The 15292-nt window shown below is 34.0% G+C and overlaps 1 protein-coding gene across 1 annotated transcript; it reads right to left on the bottom strand.

The window, feature by feature from the left end:
- Positions 1-885: 885 nt before the first annotated feature.
- Positions 886-14842, bottom strand: LOC132556588 (bifunctional polynucleotide phosphatase/kinase-like). Its single transcript, XM_060221006.1, has 17 exons — positions 14544-14842; positions 13558-13698; positions 12775-13235; positions 12427-12506; positions 11703-11781; positions 11289-11375; positions 10702-10773; positions 9760-9808; positions 9248-9315; positions 8954-9046; positions 8572-8640; positions 5110-5137; positions 4725-4786; positions 4241-4350; positions 3388-3475; positions 2875-2936; positions 886-2602 (listed from the first exon to the last, which is right to left on the bottom strand). Exons 1-17 carry the CDS (start codon positions 14758-14760, stop codon positions 2479-2481), a joined length of 1890 nt encoding a protein of 629 aa, XP_060076989.1. The 5' UTR covers positions 14761-14842; the 3' UTR covers positions 886-2478.
- Positions 14843-15292: the final 450 nt, after the last annotated feature.

The following is a 15292-nucleotide window of genomic DNA, read 5'->3' as shown; positions in this document are numbered from 1 at the left end:
GATGGGGTATCCTGCCATGGATGATTCTTGAACGAGTTTCTTTTTTATGTACAAATGTTGAATTCCATCTCCTTTCAGTATATGGAATGAATAGTAGAAATCTCTTGTCAATTAATGAATACTGAATTATGACCTATGTTAATGTATGGTTGCTAACCAGATATTATCACTGATGTTTATATAAGATTTTATCATCATGTACTCATGTGCTACCTTGTTTTACTGTTACACCATTTTCTACTTACTTTTTCTATTGTTACAATGTTGGATTTTTTTCCTGGTAAATATTCTGTTGTCGGTGATGGATATATTTCCTTTCTGCTAATCATTCTGTTGTCTGTGTTGGATATGTTTCATTTCTGGTAAATATTCTGTGATCAGTGTAGGATACTGAGGGTACATTTCATTTCTGGTAAATATTCTGTGGTTAGTGTAGGATACCGGGGGTACGTTTCATTTCTGGTAAATATTCTGTGGTTAGTGTAGGATACCGAGGGTAAATATTCTGTGGTTAGTGTAGGATAACGGAGGTATGTTTCATTTCTGGTAAATATTCTGTGATCAGTGTAGGATAACGGAGGTATGTTTCATTTCTGGTAAATATTCTGTGGTTAGTGTTGGATGTGCTTTTAGCTGAATTTACTGAATTATTCAGAACTCTTCTGTAGTTCTATGAATTAATTTATCTATAAATAACGGATTTCACAGATATTACCATCAATTAGATTCATCCCTGGGGTGGAATAATGAAGTCAACTTCGTGAAATATAACTGATAAATTCACCGTCCTGTTAATAGGGTTATAAGTTGTGAACCATGACAATGTTCAAAACTTTGTGGTTGTGAATGTTATATTTTTATTTTTAATAAAACAACATATCAAAATGAAGTGTTCATTATTTTATTCTTTACACCAGGAAAATGAATTTGTGCCTGACAAAATTATCAACAACATACCTGTGTAAAATTCTGTTGGACACATTTGTTTGTATCTGCCCAAATACTGAATAACAAAAGCATACACGTTTCCTGAAAAAAAACCTCAATGATTATTAATAATCAATCCAGTGGAAATGAGAAGATGTCCAAAATGTCCCGAGCTCTGTTGGTCAGGATAGCAACTTCAGGCTCCAACTAAGACACATTGAATTTACATCTCTATCCAAGTTGGCTCCATAGAATATGAGTTCAACCAGTAGATTAGAATGCAATGCTTTGATGACTACACAGTCACCTTCATAAGAGCAATGACCAGTGTGAAGCGTACTAGGTCTGACATATGAAGTGTTCCAGATGGTAAGAAAACAACCAACTTTTCCAGCTGTACTACATATCAAAAGAAAAAGGGCAGGAGATTCGGGATCCGACTTAACAATCATCAGAAAGATATGGAATCCCAAGAAGGCAAATGATTCACAAGATCAAAGCAAAAACATTCTCAGCCCCAGATCAATAAATCCATTTGAGGCAGCTAGTTAAGGCCACTATTGAGATGGTCAGTACTAAACAGGGATGAGGGGGACCACATATCTATGACCAATTGTTAAACAAAGCCATGCATATTTTTAGTCTATAATCTGTGTTTCACACACTTGTCTTGTGACACTATTTTCAACCTTAGTGTACATAGGATTATAGTACAGCTGAAACACTTGGGTGATTCCTTACTATCTTGTACATTACCTACCTCAGTGTTAGTATGCTCCACACTGATCATTTGTCTGATGAAGGTGACTGTGTAGTCATTGAAATATCACACTCAAATCTTCTACTAGTTTTGTTATAAGAAATTTTATTCTATTGACATTACCAAACTTAAGAAAATGTTCCAAAATACAAATTGGATCCATGTTAAGTCTATATCTTCTTAAAGGAAGAATTGACAACAGTCAACAACAGTTTCATTTTGACTCCAATGTTCCATAATGCCAACTGAAATATTTTAAATCACCCCAAAATAACAAGAAAAATGGCAAACAAGACAGACATGCATGTATTGACTGGCCTCAAACTAGACTTAGTCCAAATAATGAAACTAAAATGAAGTTAAGCAATTTTCATAAAGCCTTCATGCAAGATGAATGTGAAATTGTTAATTATATTGAAAATTCAAATACAGCTGAAACTAAAATGATAAAAGCATTTTAAAAAGCTATTGGTGTATTTCTCAAAAAGCAAAAAAAAAAATTTCAAATATGCCAGTTCTTTTCATGAATAAGGATAAATAAAACCAAACTAAATGTTGAATTAAAAATGTAAAACAGTCAAACGGAAAATCCAGGGAAGTAAAATAAAGCCCAGGTTGAAGTGCTGAACCTAACACTTCTGTGTACAGAAGGCTAGTTTCTGGATAAGACTGCAGCTGATAAAGCTTGATGGGCTAATCTACAAGTATCAGCTTATCAATGCTGTAATATAGCAATCTTGAGCGGTTCTGATATCTGGACTCTTTGATCTGGCACCACCACATGAAAATTCTTATCTTTCTACAAGGAACATCTTGTACCATCGTTCATGTCGGGGATTTTCGAATTTAGGCACAAAGTTTATTTTCACAATTTCACTAAAGCCTTCCCCATTCTCTGGTTCTTCATATTTTGACCTGAGAACAGACAAATGAAACATAAAAGTATTACAACTACTGAAAAGAATAAAAAATACCATACATTTTCACTTACTTTTAACTATATTTCTGTTAAATAATATCATAAATGAATTGTCTTTTTCTCTTGTTAAGAAATACATTAACCAGTATGAAAGCTATCCTTTCATGTTTTAATTTTATCCTTTCTAAAAAAGTCAATTTAAAAGCAATTTTTTTCAACATATTAACTGTTATTCTCCAGATAATTCTTTTCAACCTTGACAATTTACCTCATAGTGTTCATAGTGACATCACTAATTGATTTGTGACTTTTGTCTACCATCTCACGATACTGTCAACAAGAATAAACATATTTTAGACAACAGACTCAAATTTCGACACAATATGCGATATATGGAGATTGAAGAGAATATGCAGTAGGAATCCATTAATGAATAAATGAAGTGTATAATATCACACCTCTGTGTCTAGATATAGTCAATCATTGAAGGTGTACTTCATCAGGAGAGTCCATCAAAGCAAAAGTTACCATCAGCAGAAACATTTCTAAGACATGAAAATTGTTTATCCAATTACCTTACCTTTATAATTCACCTAAATACTTAGTCTTTATCTATAAGACAGTCTTACTACAAGAATCATGTGACCTTTTTCAAGATTTTATCAATATCTTACTAAGTGACTAGTTTACTTGTATATTTATCCTTCCAACATACATATCTTGCCTTTATATCAATCAGACTGGGTACCTACATAACTATATTACATAGCAATTATCTTACCTTTTCATTGTGTCGACACTGGTACAGAGAAGCAGAGAAGACAAAACACCTGCAAGGAACACCAGCATTCTTGGCCAATGGGACATACCTGTAAACCATCCACACCCATTGATATCATATCAAGTTTACTACTGTAAAGGATTTTATTTTAAAGAATGTACCAATATTTTAAGCAAGAGAGTCATAGGGCCTGAATCACTCACCTGGCAAAATTGATTACCCTTTACCCAAGAATCCTTCAGACCAAATTTGGTCAAAATCATATCATGCCTAGAGATATAGTAGGATTGCATAGAATTGGCTCTATTTCCCCTATTGGACCCCTCCTCTCTTGCCCAAAGGACTGAGACCCACTGTTTACACCAAATTGATTTCCTTTCCCCTAAGAGTGCTTCAGACCAAATTTGGCCAATCATTCCTCTAGGAGGAACAGATTCTAAAATTCCTCATTATGGGCCCTGCTATTTATATAAAATTTGCTCCCCTTCCCCTAAGGATGCTTCTGAACAATTCTGTCAAAATCTTGTACATTGTTTATGCCTAATAGCAATTTTTAGGGGAAAAGTTGACTGATTGATGGATGATTGACACTGCAGCATACCATAAACTCACATCTTTTTGCATCAACCTTTTTTTGGGGAAAAATAATAATGAAAACACCATTACAGTAATTCACTTGATAACTTTTCTTTTTATCAATAATTTTGTTCATTTTACAAATCTCAATCAAAATCAACAGTATGTTTACATTGATTATTTATCTCTCATAGGCTGTGTGAATAATCTCCAGAAACTAGTGAATTATGGGAAACTGAACCCGGTTCTTCACCAAGATACTTTTGATAAGACTTACCGTGCACGTTGTTCCTTAACTGTATTTGTGTTGTCTATGACAACACTTTTGCCCTCTTTCAGTGATTTAGTACACAGGGCTACACACTTCTGCCAAGTCCCAAGGCTGTCCTAGAAAGGGGAAATAAATATCAAAGACATTTTTCAACTTTTTTTGTGTTGGATAAGAAAGCTGAGGTCACAGACATGCAAGTTTGTTCATCCCTATGGGTCTTTCAAATCTCCTGTATGTTAATGGCTGACCTGTATGACACAAAAAATCATCCACACCTTAGAAGCATCTAGTCTTATAATTACAATAAACAATTATCAATTACTGATCATTTTAGTAATTGTGATGCTCTTTTATCAAATTGAGAAGTGATTCCCCAAATCACATAATATTCCAAATTGTTAACTAGTTACAGCATGGGTTACTGAAGATATCACATCCAGACAATTTTATCTTGTTGAAAACTTCCTTACAAAACTTTTTCACAACCTACCCTGTTAATGTGTACGTAGCCTTTTGGTACCAAGCGAGTGGTGGAGAAAAAGGACTTTCCAGCTGCAGTTTGAGAAAATGAAATTGGCAGAAAATTGAAAATTACTAATTTGTCATTTTTTTTTTATTTTGTTAACAATGTTTTATTGATTACCTGCCTTGATGATATAAAAATTACCCAAACTATATAGGTCAGTACATGTTTTTCATTGAGTAATACTCTGATTCACATGAGTAGGTATTTATTCACCGAATGTTCGAATGGAATAAGGTGCTAAGGGCTTCCAAAAAATCCTACATTGTATTTATATTACAAAATGCAATAAGTCAATTGTTACTTTCCATATGTCATTAGGATTGATTTGTAGAGAAGATAAGATACTCACAAGCTGGAAATCCCACCAATATCACCATCTGAAACAAGACATACAGTTCACAACATTTAATATCTCTATAAATGGTCCATATCTCATAAATTTCATCAAGTCTCATCATAACACAGAGTCATGCTGGTCCACTTTCTTGAAATAGGTGAACAGTATAGTAGATCCATTTCAGGTTTATCGTTTGGTTTATCGATGGTTTAGCATTCTAGCAACAAACAAGAAGAAAATGTTTTATCAAGGTTGATGCGGTCACACAGGAAGAATTTTCAGGTCAAGTGCTTTCATGACCTTGACCCAGTAGCATGACACACAAATACTAAGGATCAACCAGTGAACAGAAATATCTATTTTCTTCATAATTGTTGGACAAGAACACAACAATCAAGTGATTGTATTCGGTTATATAATAATGAAAATTAATAATGAAAATTTATAATGGGGTAGGCCTTATAGCTGATAAGATGTGTGTTCCAGCTCCAATGGTCTTCGGTAAAAATTGAGTTGATGTTATTTGCAGTATATCATATATTTTTTTTACATCTTATTAAACAATAGCAACGATCGGTGTTATCAAATTAGCATGTTTGCAGAACATAAATAGACAATTACAATTAATAGTTCAAAAATGATTTCAATCGAGTGATTGCAGTTTATGGTAGATTAATCACCAGCATCCATTTCTAATATGGATTAACATTTTTGACATACAAAGTAGTTAAGATATTATATCAAGATATCTTAAGAATGCATTGTCAATATATTATAAACATACTTCCAGAGATCATTACCAGACCTCAGTGAATACAATTTTATATGTGTATCTCATGATCTTTATCTTTAGAAAACCAATCATTTTAAGATGTCATTTCCATTGTGACATCATAATTCTCTTGGAAATTTTGTATTAGTAATTGTTTTAATGCAAGTTTGAGCTCAATCTCACCAGTGGAACTTTAGAAGAAGTTTAAAATGTCAAAAGTTTATGCATGGCAAACAGCAGACAGTGCATGGCAGACGACGACAGACAAAGCACATTGGCTTTAGGTCATCATGACACTTTGGGTCATATGACCTAAAAACCAATAATTTTAAGACATAATTTCCACTGTGACATCATAATTCTCTTGAATTTTTTTTAATAGTAATTGTTTTAATGAATGATTAAAGACACTATGTACTGTAATTATATTTGATGTAAAAACTTTACAAGGATGGACATGTATGTAGGAGAGAATCACTATGACATAGGGTCTTGACACATACTTATGACCAAGAACGAAATATTTAAGCCATGTGTACAACCCTTAGATGACTTTTAATTAACAATTCATTCCTGGTCATAGATCATAGAACTGTACTAAGACAAAAGAAAGTTCATATTTTCTGTTTATCAATATTGCGTCTCCTTACTGCCATATCATTTTTCCATCAGTAATAAGCAAACAAAATATAGGTGGAGTAGTTATATTAAACTTGAATTATTACAAACTTAGGTTGTTGTATTTGCATCTGATGTTCATGTATAATGATGACCCACATTCATTTCTGTTACTTCTATTTGTATTACTAGTCTGTCCAGGGCAATACACCTAGGTGTAGTGTTCTAGTATTACACACCCACACATGCAATACAGGCACATGTGTGTAGAAATTTGACCTGTCTCTTACCAACTGATATCACATCCTGATACAATGTATACTACAGGCACACGTGTGTAGAATTTGACGTATCCCTTACCAATTGATATCACCTCCAGATACAATGTATACTACAGGCACACGTGTGTAGAATTTGACGTGTCTCGTACCAACTGATATCACCTCCAGATACAATGTATACTACAGGCACACGTGTGTAGAATTTGACGTGTCTCTTACCAACTGATATCACCTCCAGATACAATGTATACTACAGGCACACGTGTGTAGAATTTGACGTGTCTCTTACCAACTGATATCACCTCCAGATACAATGTATACTACAGGCACACGTGTGTAGAATTTGACGTGTCACTTACCAACTGATATCACCTCCAGGTACAATGTATACTACAGGCACATGTGTGTAGAATTTGACGTGTCTCTTACCAACTGATATCACCTCCAGATACAATGTATACTACAGGCACATGTGTGTAGAATTTGACGTGTCACTTACCAACTGATATCACCTCCATATACAATGTATACTACAGGCACACGTGTGTAGAATTTGATGTGTCCCTTACCAACTGATATCACCTCCAGATACAATGTATACTACAGGCACACGTGTGTAGAATTTGATGTGTCCCTTACCAACTGATATCACCTCCAGATACAATGTATACTACAGTCACACGTGTGTAGAAATTTGACCTGTCCCTTACCCATTGATATCACCTCCAGATACAATGTATACTACAGGCACACGTGTGTAGAATTTGATGTGTCCCTTACCAACTGATATCACCTCCAGATACAATGTATACTACAGCACACGTATGTAGAAATTTGACCTGTACCTTACCCATTGATATCACCTCCAGATAAAATGTATACTACAGGCACACGTGTGGAGAATTTGACCTGTCCCTTAACAATTGATATCACCTCCTGATACAATGTATACTACAGGCACACGTGTGTAGAATTTGATGTGTCCCTTACCAACTGATATCACCTCCAGATACAATGTATACTACAGGCACACGTGTGTAGAATTTGATGTGTCCCTTACCAACTGATATCACCTCCAGATACAATGTATACTACAGGCACACGTGTGTAGAATTTGATGTGTCCCTTACCAACTGATATCACCTCCAGATACAATGTATACTACAGGCACACGTGTGTAGAATTTGATGTGTCCCTTACCAATTGATATCACCTCCAGATACAATGTATACTACAGTCACACGTGTTTAACAATTGATATCACCTCCTGATACAATGTATACTACAGGCACACGTGTGTAGAAATTTGACCTGTCCCTTAACAATTGATATCACCTCCTGATACAATGTATATTCATGTGTACCAAAAGTGCATTGCAGTGTCTATCTATATTTTATTTTATTTTTTAAGGGCAAACTTTGTACAGTAAATTAATTTTTTGTGTTAATTTGTTGATTATTGCATAATAACAAATATGATTTTCACGTCATATGGCATCTTTGGTAGTACATTTTCGCCATCAGAGGCTAATATTTTTTTCCAATATTTGAAAAAAATGAGGAAAAAATATTCTTTTATATGCCGGGGTGAAGGATATATTTCACCCTTGAGGTCACAAAATGTTATAAAACCCTCAGCAAAGCCTGAGATTTGATGACATTTTGAGAGCCCTACGGTGGAATATCTATTATACACCCCTATAAATGAAGTCTTATTGTATGAGATGACCCCCATTATATGCTTACATTCACAGTTTCTTCTCATATCTCCTCAGTTGATGGAAATGTTTATACATAGCTCACCTCTTGACTGGAAGAGAAAACTTTAGCATCTCTAGGATCTGTAAGACAGTCATTGTTGTTAACTTTCCTCTGTAAAAATACAAAAAAATAATGATTCCCATTAAATTGATCAATAACTGCATCATTTATTATAAAGCAAATTACATGTACTTAAGATGCAAAATTCTAATTTAACGAGAAAAGACTAGGTTAAATATTATCTTCAAACCATATTAAATTCCTTCATTTTTTTCATAAATTTTGATTTTTAAATCTGAAATGTTGCCAATTTATTTGGTAAATTAAGAAAAGGCAAATGTTCATTCCTTGCAATATCTAACTGTATCTTAGAAAATCAAAATCTAGTTTACAGTAATGATTATATAAAGTTAGTGGACATTACCGGGTCAAAATCTGGCATTTCATATTTGGCCTTAGGTTGGCCAAGAAAGTACTCCTCTGGAGTGTAGAATTTCAGCCCGGCATTCATCGCAAACTGTCAACAAATCATAATACAATCTACATAAGAACGGATCCTAGAGGAATATGGCCCCTACATATTTTTCGTAGGAAGAATTTGTCATAAACTTCCATACATATTTTAACAGCTAAACAACTAAATACAACTTATTTGGGAAAAAAATCCAGATGATTGAGGTCAAGTAACCTGACTGATGACTGATGGTAATATGCTTACCATTCTATCACTGCACGAAAAGTCCTTCTTTTTACCTGGTGCCCACTTGGCAGGGCGGCCAGCTGCATCTGAAACAGTCATATATAACTGTTGGTAGAATATTCTTTATACTGTAAATATAAATATTCTAGAGGTTATCTTATTTTAGTGCTTTTGGGGTTGCGGTAAAATAACTAGTTTCTGTATGTTGTTAGTAATCATCATGGATGCACTTATCTATTATCTGCGAAAAAGTGATATTGCACTAAAATTTGATTGTATGAAATGAAGTTAGTACACAGTAATCCAAAACTCATATAAAATTTCTCTATTTTGGAACTTCAGTACATGTATTTGTAATATCTGTAACACATAGCTTTCTCTAAGTTTGGAACATACCAGACTATTTATACAGTATCATTCCTCTGTGTCCTGCTTGGTAGCTTTTCAACAATTCAACTTTTTTTCAACTAATTGAAGGATGATTTAACTCTTCTACGAGGTTTATCTGACCTTCAAACTTTTAATCTTACCTCCCACATAAAAACTGTCTGGGATGCTCACTTTAATGTCCTCATTTCCCTGTAAAATTCACAAACTCAGTAATATTATCTATCACAACATCGTATCTATAGAATGTGTTGATTGAAGTATTCACACTTATATTTATCCTTTGGAATATTTCTATTAATCAGAACGCTAGGATTAGTAGTAACAGTTAGTTCCAAAGGCTATGACAATACACTGAAACCGTAACTGCATTATGTTTAGCCCAAATAGCAGCATTTTGATACGATATTCGCCCATTGGGAAATGAATAGATCTAAGCATTAGCTCTGAAGAAATATTAAAGTGTTACTGTCATTATGCAGGATGGCAGTCTGTTGGCCATTTAGTTTTTCACAGTCAATCTTAAAATAGACCATGCATAGCTAAGTATCAAGAACAAACTCCATGCGAAATTGGAGGATAGTTAATTCATTATGTACTTGTCACGAAAGAGTGACAACAACTTAAAAACGGTCCATGGTGGTAAGTAAACGAGTGACAGAAGACAATTAAAAGGTGTTAAATGGACACTCCTTAGAGGACCCTTAGGCCAACTGCAATATAATTTAACATTTCTTTGAATACAAATTTGACAATTTACGTTTCAACACACAATACCATAAAGTGATTCCTGCACTCACTACTAATCATCATGTTAAAATCCTATCACAGTGTATTAACCTTATTTATATGGCAATAGATTTATACATGTCTGGTGATAAGTCTGTTCATATCGATAACAGTTCTGTCATTATCTTGTCATTTTGGATTAATACTCACTCCTTAACTTTCAGTAAAGATAATAAGAAATAATGGGAACCAACTGCAACAGGTTCTGGTTTTTTCCACAGTAAACATCAAAGTGTCAGAAATGAGGCCATCGGCTCTCCAAATGACCATCAATAACTACAACTAAATGAACTCACCCTGTCCCGAAGGAACTTGAGCATGCCCAGACATGGTTTTCTGAACATGCCGTCTCCAGTGGATATCAGGATCTGAAACAAATCACATTAAAATTGTCAATATTGATCAACAAGAAAATGTACTTCTGTAATACCAACAGAAGAGGCCTCTTACTTGGAGTACTACCTCAGGTCTACTGAAGCATTTAAACAGTTCATTTGATTTCCTTTTTCACACAAAACAATGAAGTTAAATCTTTCAACATGAGGCATATGAAGCACAGCAAATGAATATAAAATGTACATTTTAAAAAAAAAGTCACAGTACTAACTAGTAATTATATTTAGAAATGTATAGTTTATGTGTTCTTACCAAATTATGCTTATGGTGAAATATTTGTACTTTCTACATCATTGGAGCACTCAAGCTAATGATAGTAAATGTAGATATATATTCATAATGACTTAGCTACATAATCATTACCAAATTATGCTAATGATGAAGTATTTATACTTTCTACATCATTGGGGCACTCAAGCTAATGATAGTAAATGTATATATATTTTCACAATGACTTAGCTACATAATCATTAAGTACTCATATTACCTGAGCACTGACTCCCATCAGTTTTAGCAATGAGGTAAACTTCTGTTGTAGATCCTCAATCAATGTTTTCCCTTTCTCAACACCTTTCTTTGCAAAGAAATTCATGTTTGTTTGAAAATCTTCAGTTGGTATAATAAACAAATCATATTTTAAAATTCTTTTTCTAAGTTCATCTCCACAATGCCATATTTCCTTAATTTTTCTTAAAAACATTTCTGTGTTTATTAAGAGTGTACATTAACAGATCTTTCAAAGTTTTGAAATTTTTTTTCTGAAAGTTTTTTTTTCAAAAAGACATACCCATATATATACTAATGTATTTTAAAAAAGTACCTTTAGGCAGGTAATTTTTTTACTCATATATTACCATAAAAAGTGTTAATACTTAATAGATAAAGTGGCATTAAGTCCCACCTGATTAGTAAAGAAGACAATTTTGTATCCCTGTTCATGGAGTTTCTTCAACTTGCCAGGAATTTCTGGATAAAGAATCCTGAAAAAACCACAAGAAATATCAAATAAATGCAGAAATATTAAGATAGCAGAGGGAATGAACAGTAAACACCATACATTGTCTAAACATACCTAGTACGATCAACATTTCACGCAATCTGCTGACAACACTTTCCTTTCTATAAGTACAGTATTTCTTGTTTGTAGAGTATACTGTTTTAAACGGCCAGGACAAGAGGTCTACTGCATGATATTGATAGCAATATTGTGGTATAGTGTCTTACCCAATGATACAAACATTACAGTAAAGGACAATTTGTGATCCTAAGATTCTTGGGAAACATAATATGTCCCTGGTATGAATCAAAGCCTGAAATCTTCTCCTCTACTGGTTCAGTGGAAGTTCAATAGGTGGCAACTCAAGTAACAATATATACCACAAAAAAATTGCATGTGCATGTTTGTGTATAAATCTCTTTATCAAAGCCTTAAAAATAAGTAGAGCGTTATGAATTCATCAGATATGCAATTACTATTCTCTTCACACATCAATTATGCATCGACTTGCATTTGTGTGACTATTTCCCAAGAGGTTTAAACATAACTATAGAAAAGGCTGACCTTACTTTATATCACACAATGTTTCCTATTTACTCAAGATTCATCACAGTATGTTTAAACCTACTTCCAATCTCCATTGTCCTTAGGAAAGACTCGTCCAGATTTTGTTGTGATGATGGTACCATCAATGTCAAATCCTGCAATCTATCAACAACACAACTCATTGTCAACACAAAACCTGCAATCAATTAGCATCACAAATCATTGTCAACACAAAACTCTACAAATGTTTGAAGTATTTCATTGTTTGATACTAGAAAATGTGAAACAGCAATTACCAAAGGTGAGATAGTAGCATTTTAAACATGTTGATTTCATTTACCTAATAATTTCAATTTTCAAAGAGGACATCTGTGAGTTGGTACATGATAACATTTAAAACTCTCCAGTCCTGTATCATCAGTCTTCCTACCTTTGAACTAGACCTGACACCCTTTCCAGTATAAACATATAGCTTGTCATGGTGTTCCCACTTTGCCTCCTCCCTTGGTGGACCTAAGCAGTCAGCTCCTTTTTTCAGAGTTTTATCATCACATTTAGAACTTCCTGGGGATGAAGACTTAGACGTTGAAGGAGTCACATCTAAATTTGATGTTGAATCTGATGTCTTTTTATCCTGATGTTTTTTTGGAGACTGTTTCATCCTATTTAATTTTTCTTGAATAGAATTCACATGTTCATCCTCTTCACTAGTAGATTCCTTTCTCACATGAGAAGAATTTGACAGTCTTGCTTTTTTCCTTTCATTTACCTGATGTTCACTATCAGGGGCAGGTCTCTTTTTTGTTTGTGATTTATTGTTGAATTTTTCTAACTTTTCTTTTGAATGTTGTATCTTTTCTTTCCCAAATTCTACATTCTGTGGATACTGTCCTGCAAAATAAATCACATTTCCATAATGGTTTTATCATGTACCAATAGCTCAGAGAAATTTCATATGGCTAAATAAACACAATTCATGCCGGTTTGGGATATTTTTGGGGCCATTTTCAAGTAAGTACTATCATGTTCAGCTTATAATGCCTTTCTCTTGGTACATGTATAACCTTAAAACTGAAAATTGACATATATAGCTTTCTTGAAGTTCATCACATATGGCCACACTTGAGTGCAAGATATTTCTGAATCAGAAAAAAATCTGAGTGATGAAATGTGATAAAACTTCCATTCCATTTTAAGTCTTTCTATCAATTACCAGCTAAAACATAAATTGTAGCTCCATCTTCCAATTTGCATTGTCTCCCCTTCTCCAGTTCTATACCATCTAATGCTGAGGAGTTGTTACCGGTCTGCTTTACAGTGACGACCTCTGTCTTCCAGTCTGCTGTTATTTCCACTGTGAACCAATATTTAAGAACCAATCCTAATTAACTGTGTTAATTAATTACCAAAGTGTACTCATCAATATTCATATTTGATCAACAACTATTGAATAGGTTTCATGGACAAATACTCGTAACTGAGCTCTATTATTAAACATGATATTGAGTGCAATTGATAAAAAGGCATCATCTGACTGCTGAGAGATAAAACCTTATCACTTTCGCGGGAAATAATACATCCCTTTTCCTTTAAAAAAGAATGCATCACATCTCCTAAGAAAATGTGCCTCTATTTTGAGGTAGACGTCTCATGTTACACTGGTGTTATCATCTTTACCATTAATTACATGGTAGCAAACAAACAATAAACAGAATTTGTAAAATTGGGACAACAAAATACTACCTGCAAAGAAAATAATAACCATCACAGTGAACTGTTCCAGAGGATTTTTATGGAAACCATGAAGAACCCAAACTTTGAATCACTGAAAACCATATAGATGCACCCAGTCTCCCATCCAAATAAAATCATGGAAACCGAATTATATTGCGTATTGAAAAATACCACTTTCGATGACGCACGGGTATATTTAACACAGTATATTCTCTGCAAATATATACAACAATCTTAACTCATAATTTTCACCCTGTCTATGTCACATGATCTGAAAAAGTACATATGATTACATTCTGTTATGGAGCGCTGGGTTCTGTATTATTATCATTATTGCCCTCTGCTATAAAGGCGCAGATCTGAAGTTTCTGACCGTGCAATCCTCTTTCACATGTCTTTAGCAAAATAGCGCTCCAGTCAATGTCCCGTGTTCTGAACTCTGCTTGAAATGATATGTAGACTTACACTGGTTTCTGGAACATCTAGGGTCCATAATACGGGTTAACGGACTACGCCCGATTTGCACAGTCTGGCCATCTGGCAATGGGATTGGATCATGGGTATTGTTGGGGCAAACCAAGTTGCAAAAACGCACTTTGTATTTACTCATGTTTCGATATGGAGAAAACTGGATCAAAGTTTGTTGACTACGCCTTAAAGAATTTGCAAACCTTACTATCATACATAAATAACCTGCCAGGATGGTCTGCGTTTACGTAAAATTCAATAAAGTGCATGAAAATCAGTATGACCGATCAAAATGCAGCATGCTCGCGCCAGAATTGCTAATTCCCTTTTATACCTTTTGACACTAAAGAGTTCCACTATTTGACAACAGGAAGTTGCATGTGGTAAGGGGTGGAAATAAGAGCATAATCAAATTAAGCAAAATATAAGATATAAATGAAATATATTTTACGCCGTTCATCAGTACTAGCAGTGTGAATGCACACCCAGCAATTCAGTTAAGTCTTCTTTAAGTGCCAATAAAAATAGTGATACTCTTATTTTTCATATGCTTTTATCTAGGGTCAGAATTTCAAACGTCTGTGCTTATTACAGTATTCTGGTTTATCTACGAATGTCAGTGGAAACTTTTTTATCAAAATTAATCACAGTTGTTTGGAATTCTTATTATTAATTGAGATATAAATACTGACTTTAAACAGATTATTTATATGGTTGGTTGCCAAATTCCTTTGGCTCCTTTGTAT

Source organism: Ylistrum balloti, unplaced genomic scaffold (assembly GCF_031769215.1).
Source record: "Ylistrum balloti isolate Yb309-2 unplaced genomic scaffold, AGI_CSIRO_Ybal_v1 Utg370580, whole genome shotgun sequence".
Classification (NCBI taxonomy): domain Eukaryota; kingdom Metazoa; phylum Mollusca; class Bivalvia; order Pectinida; family Pectinidae; genus Ylistrum; species Ylistrum balloti.
The sequence above is the reverse complement of the archived record's forward strand: the minus strand, read 5'-3'. Positions and strand labels throughout refer to the sequence as shown.

What these genes read in the sequence shown, in the direction of transcription:
- LOC132556588 (XM_060221006.1), bottom strand. Translation starts at nt 14,760, where the DNA reads ATGATAGTAAGGTTTGCAAATTCTTTAAGGCGTAGTCAACAAACTTTG. An exon ending in TACAATTTATGTTTTAGCTG is followed by an intron (nt 13,236 to 13,557) that starts GTAATTGATAGA and finishes TTTATTTTGCAG; the next exon opens with GACAGTATCCACAGAATGTA. An exon ending in GTGTCAGGTCTAGTTCAAAG is followed by an intron (nt 12,507 to 12,774) that starts GTAGGAAGACTG and finishes TGTTGTTGATAG; the next exon opens with ATTGCAGGATTTGACATTGA.